The 5619-nt window shown below is 34.9% G+C and overlaps 1 protein-coding gene across 2 annotated transcripts; it reads right to left on the reverse strand.

Annotated features, from left to right (window-relative positions):
• Positions 1 to 463: 463 nt before the first annotated feature.
• LOC135200093 (G-protein coupled receptor moody-like) lies at positions 464 to 5406 on the reverse strand. 2 transcript variants are annotated; one of them, XM_064228410.1, is made up of 3 exons: positions 4668 to 5406; positions 3211 to 3243; positions 464 to 2692 (listed from the first exon to the last, which is right to left on the reverse strand). In XM_064228410.1, exon 3 carries the CDS (start codon positions 2638 to 2640, stop codon positions 1936 to 1938), a length of 705 nt encoding a protein of 234 aa, XP_064084480.1. In that variant the 5' UTR covers positions 2641 to 2692; positions 3211 to 3243; positions 4668 to 5406; the 3' UTR covers positions 464 to 1935. The 2 variants fall into 2 exon arrangements, with proteins under 2 accessions (XP_064084480.1, XP_064084479.1); XM_064228409.1 differs by lacking the exon at positions 3211 to 3243 and having other exon boundaries at positions 4668 to 5401.
• Between the last annotated feature and the right edge of the window lie 213 nt (positions 5407 to 5619).

Consider the following 5619-nt stretch of genomic DNA (forward strand, 5'->3'; position numbering starts at 1 on the left):
GGATGATAAAAAATTATTAAATACTTAATACTTATGTAGGCTTAAGTTTTTCAGTAGCTGTGATTCCACACATGCACAGTGCAGCAGAATTTGATATGCAGTTATAATGTATTAGGTATGTGTGTAGCCATCAATATATTTTGTTTGTAGGAGAGGATATGTACCATTTTTTTAGTATTGCTAGTATTGGTGTTAAAGTACTTAGTACTACGCACACTTTTCATCAGTTGTTGGTTAAGCTACTACATTTGTTATGTATTTATTTTCTCTGTTCCACTGATGTGCATTTTGTTTTGAACAACCCTGCTCTCACAAAGCAGTTGTAATTGTATTTCCCCTTGGTACCACTTACTAATCAGCAGTTTCATGAATTGGATATTTGAAAATTTTCTGTTGTAAAGGAGGGTCTGTGTTAGCAGGCTTAGGGTTAGCAGATTGTTCATGTCTTTCATGAGTTTTCAGCAAATGTTTTTTGCAAGTTTTCAATTAGATTTTTTTAATGGGTGGCAAAGAATTCTGTGCAGTGCATTATTACAAAGGATTTTGCTAACCTACCATTGAAGACATAATAGATTTACAGATAAATATTTTATGTTGAATGATGAGTGGGAGCTACAGTTTAGTTTAGGATAGTAAACATATTAGATGACTGTCAACTTTTGAATGTTGAAGTGTAGCCTGTGAGTTGTTTTAGTTATGTATTATGAGTACTTCTGTTTTAATATATTCTTGGAATAAGTTGTACTATATAGGAACACCTATAGAATTTATGTTTTTTGTCTCATAGTACTTGTAGGCTACTTTGTTTATGATGTGGTACACACTGTATATCCAACAAAAAGTTTCAGTACTAAGTATGATACTCTATTTCTAGTAGGTTATTGTGGGATGTACCATGAATGTCAAATATTGGATGAGAGCTGATTAAAAAACAATAAATGACTGAAATGGTGAATGGGAGACTATTGGGTGGCTCTCTCAATACATCACTGGCATAAGACAGGGACCATTTGTGTAGTGACTGTGGATAGTAGTAGGGTTTTTAAAGACGATGTCATGTGGTGGGCTGAGATATATCAAAGTTTTCATTTTCAAAACTTATCACTCTTGTGTATTCGTTTTCTGTGTTTGGTACAGTTTTCATTTTTAAAATTCTGGTACGAAGACAATATTGTTTACTGCCTCAGGAAATTACAAAATATACAGACTAACTGAATTTCATGAGATACAAATATACTATACATATGGATTTCTGCTATCTGTATATATACACTGTACATATAAATGTACAATATCTGTATATGTATATGTATAAATTTATAGATATATGTAAGCATGTGCAGAAGAACCCATGTTTTATTGATGTAGGATCAAGCCAGGTATGGTTCTGACAGGAGTTTATATATGTTCATTTTCCCTGAAAGAAGTTAAGTTATATACAGTATGTACATGCTGTATTGTACTTGTGCATGTACTAACAGATATATACATAGAAGCCATATGTCAACGCACACTATATGTGTATATCATGAAAAAAAATTTTTTTTAATTACATTTGGCACTTTATCACATTACAGGTTGCTGACCTAAACACAATGCACTACTTATTTGGAAATCATAAAGAGATTCTTACACCTTGTATGAAAATCACTCATTTGTCAAATATATTACTGGTAGTAAGGGGAAGTCACTGTTTTTGTACATACACACACACACTAGATTGAAGTCCAGTTTGGATTGCGTATACTATATTGAAAATAATCACAACAGAATATTTACAGTAATGATCATCAAGATCACTTGGCATCACAAGGGACAGTTTTCTTCATGTGTGTAACACATTTTCTTTTTTTTTTCTTTTTTCAAAGGAAATGTAATTTAATTGCTTTTCATGGTCCAAACTCCATGCTTAAAATTAAATTAAATCATTAATTCTCATACTTTTGATTCATCGTTCGGTAGGTTTCCACCAGTTGAACCATTCTGTGTAACCCAGTGCTCCCTGTCATCCATCAGTGCCTTTTTCTCTGCCTCAGGAATTTCATCCTCACTGTCACTGGCATCACTCTCAAAGCACTTTTGGTCTTCATAGTAAGGGTTGTCTTCTGCTGTGTTCTTTTCTTCCACTTCCTTCTCTTTTTTTCCTGGATCGGAGAAGACACTGTCATTTGCTGCAGAACTGCTGTGTCCCTCTGGTATGGTAGAAAGACGACCCTGGACCCCTATGGGTGGAGGGTGATTTCCTGTAGCTACAGGCTCTGGTTCAGAGCCTACTGAGTCAGCAGCAGCAGCAGCGGCAGCTTCAGCAGAATCTAGTCGGGGTCTAGTGGAAGTAGGGACATTCTGAGGTGGTTTAGAAGAGAAACTGGCCTTTTCCCAGAAGAACTTCCGCCCATGATGCCGCTTAAAACGTGGGAATACACGAGCTAGGCAGTCAACATATGCATCTCTGTACTGACGATTCATGAGCACATAGATCACAACATTCAAACAATACTGTACCCAGTATAGAAATAAGGTGAATACTAAGAACTGAACAGGATGCTTGACATTCCTATCAAACATGTGAGCCAACATAACAGGGACACTGCAGATAAGAATAACAAGGAAAATGATGAAGATGGTTCTTGCAACACGCATGTCTCTGCGGTTTGTGCACAGGCGTTGACTGACAGTTGAGGATTGGTGAGTTCTGTAGGAAAAAAACACAAAATCTTAGGCTGGAGACACACCGGAGCTAGTTAGTAACACACAGTATCTGACAGCTTGCTTTGACTTGTAGCTCATTTGCAAATGAACGGTAAAAAGCCCTCTCTTCCCAGGTCAAACTGGACCTGGTATATGTAGTCCAAAGAGCTTCAGACAGTCCATTTCCACAAGCCCTTTTTGCCAGTGCAAAAATGTGTGATACTGTGCACTGCCTGCCAGCTTTGGTGTGCCTCCGGCCTTCTTGATGCTTCAACAAATGAAAATACACAAAAATTTCAAGTGCAGGACCAGGGATGTGCTTCATTCATTATACTATTGGGATTTTCGTGCATAAACTGTATGTGGAGATATATGAACAGTAATAATTCATGCAGAATATTATGTAACAGGCAATACCTTCTCTGAAAAGTTTTCATGAGTAACATTTATAAATATATTTCAAAAGTGCGTGCACATGGTTAAGAATATCATCATGCCAGTGCCATGATGAGATAGACTTACCGAGTGTCATTAAAAGCTGTGGAAATCTGACGGCTAAAAGAACAAATGCAAAGTTTCATTATCAGAAAATGCCACAACAAACACATTCCATATAAAAGTACTCTACTGTAGTAATAAAGAGCACGATTATTCAAGTTAAGCTATTGAGCACCTTGATGATTTTCATAGGTGTAATATATTTTGGGAAATTTTTGTAGTATAGCTCTCATTTTTGGTTTTGTTTGAACTGTTGTCATCATTATTCTTTAGGTAATTGTGCATTCTGATTCAGGGTGTAGTGTGTTCTTTTGTCATTTATGGTAAAGTAGTATTGTATTGAAGTTTACGATAGGAGTCTTTCTTCAATGTGTATTGGTATTCAGAAGTAGGATAAAGATAGTTCTTTGTTGATTTTGCATCTTTTTGATTTAAGACACTGAGTACATTTTGTCCATTGGTAACCCTGACTTGAGATTTCTTAATTTCACCTGAGAGTCAGGTAAATCTCTCTTTATCACTAATTAGTATGATGTGCTCTTTAAAACCACACGGAACAAAGGTGAACTATAGTTATCAAATTATATAAATATTGAAAATTATGCTGAAATACTCAACCAGTGATTGAATTAAGCAATGCTAGTTTGGCTTGCAAGCAGCTAATGATTGTGAGTGTTGTATAGTGAAACTTTAGTCTTAAGTATCAGTTAAAAATGACTGGAGTTTGTGCAACATAAGTGATGTGAATAAAATACTTCACCTTTACTTTATACAACTTGATTAGATTTATCTTTATCTTGGTAAATTACTAAGGGGTATATAATAAAAAGTTTTTAATCACTTTTTACAATAAAACACTGTACATTTATCTTCTCTATGCCTTGTTAAGTTACATGGAAATAAATTCTTGAAGTTAAATTCTAGGAAGAAGTTTGACAAGAGAATATCAGAGAGAAAGGACACATATGATCAGAAGGTAATGAAGTAAGTATCTGAGGGAGATTTTCTAGAAGCCTTGGGCTTTTGGGGAAAAGAAGCTAAGGAAACTGGGTCTTGAATCTGTGCATGAGCAATAAGCAAGTTTGAGGTGGTGGTTGAAGTTTTCATTGGAAAGGGTTATGTATAAGATTATAAGAATTTTTGTAATTTTTTTGCTTGTGGAAATATGTAGATGTGCCCAGCAAGTGGAGAAGAAGAGCATGTGATGTAAGATAGCAAGACGAAAGTTAGAAATTCAGCCTCTTTTCAAGCTAAGAAACTGTAGAACAAAGTACAGTTTGTAAATCTCAGCAAAACTGCATAGAGTAAGGCATGGAAAAATACACACAAAATCAGGCAAATCAAGGATAGAGAAACAGATCACTTGTATAGATGCAGTGAAAAAAAAGTGTAAATAGAAAAAATTACAGAGGTTAGTTTTTGAAGTGTAAAAACTTCTATGTGAGAGCCACAATGAGTTTTATAAACCAAGTTATACTTACAGTCGAGCCCTCAAGCTCTTGAAACTTGAGTTGGATCCTTTTCTCTGGTTGGTTGAGTTCGAAGATGTGGAAGCACCACCAGAACTTGTTGGAGGAGGGATGGATTTGGTACTGTTGTTTTTAATAGTAGATCTGGCGACCCTGTATGAGCTCCTCTTCACCTGTTCAGATGTATAGGAAATATTGTTACACAAAGAGTTTAATCTGTATAAAGATTGGAAGGGGTGCTCATTTAATCAAGAACATTTATGTCAGAAAGTTTAATCTGTGGACGGACTGAAAGGTGGTGCTTATTTAACCAAGAAAATTCATGACAAATATATGTCTGTTTAAGGACTTGTTTAAGTAATTTGGTAAAGAATTTACCATGTTAAATATAAGTACAGAAATGCCAAGAGCATATTCCAGGAAGTAAATATTTGAGTATCTAAAGTTAAAAGAACTCCTCATCTATTAATTGTAAAGTTTACTGTTAGCATCCACCTCGTGCATTCTAAGGAGAATGATGCTAATTAGAGCTGTCTTGATAATTGGTATACTGAGACTCAGTATGAATTATAAATTTTAAGCAAAATTATAATCTACATTCATAAATCCTAATTACCAGACACAAACCAAAAGCAAACAAATGAGTAAGCATATTATGCAGCCACATATAGAATCAAATAAGATATTCAAGAAAACTCTAAACCTATAAAACCATTGTATGTTCTATATTTACATCATGCTTAGCTCGTAGAAACACATATTACATTAATTTCACATACATTACCTAGAGAGTGAGTTCCCATTTTTGGAGGGGATTTTGTAAAAACTAAAACTATATTCTTTGCTTTTTCTAAGTCTTGGCAGTGTTTTTTTTCTTTGTAATTCACAGGCATTTTGGTATTGCAGACTTTTCATTTGGTTGATCAATTTCATTGCTGTGGCCCCATGATTTTAAAGGGCAGCT

The sequence above is a fragment of the Macrobrachium nipponense genome, chromosome 26, assembly GCF_015104395.2.
Source record: "Macrobrachium nipponense isolate FS-2020 chromosome 26, ASM1510439v2, whole genome shotgun sequence".
NCBI lineage: Eukaryota > Metazoa > Arthropoda > Malacostraca > Decapoda > Palaemonidae > Macrobrachium > Macrobrachium nipponense.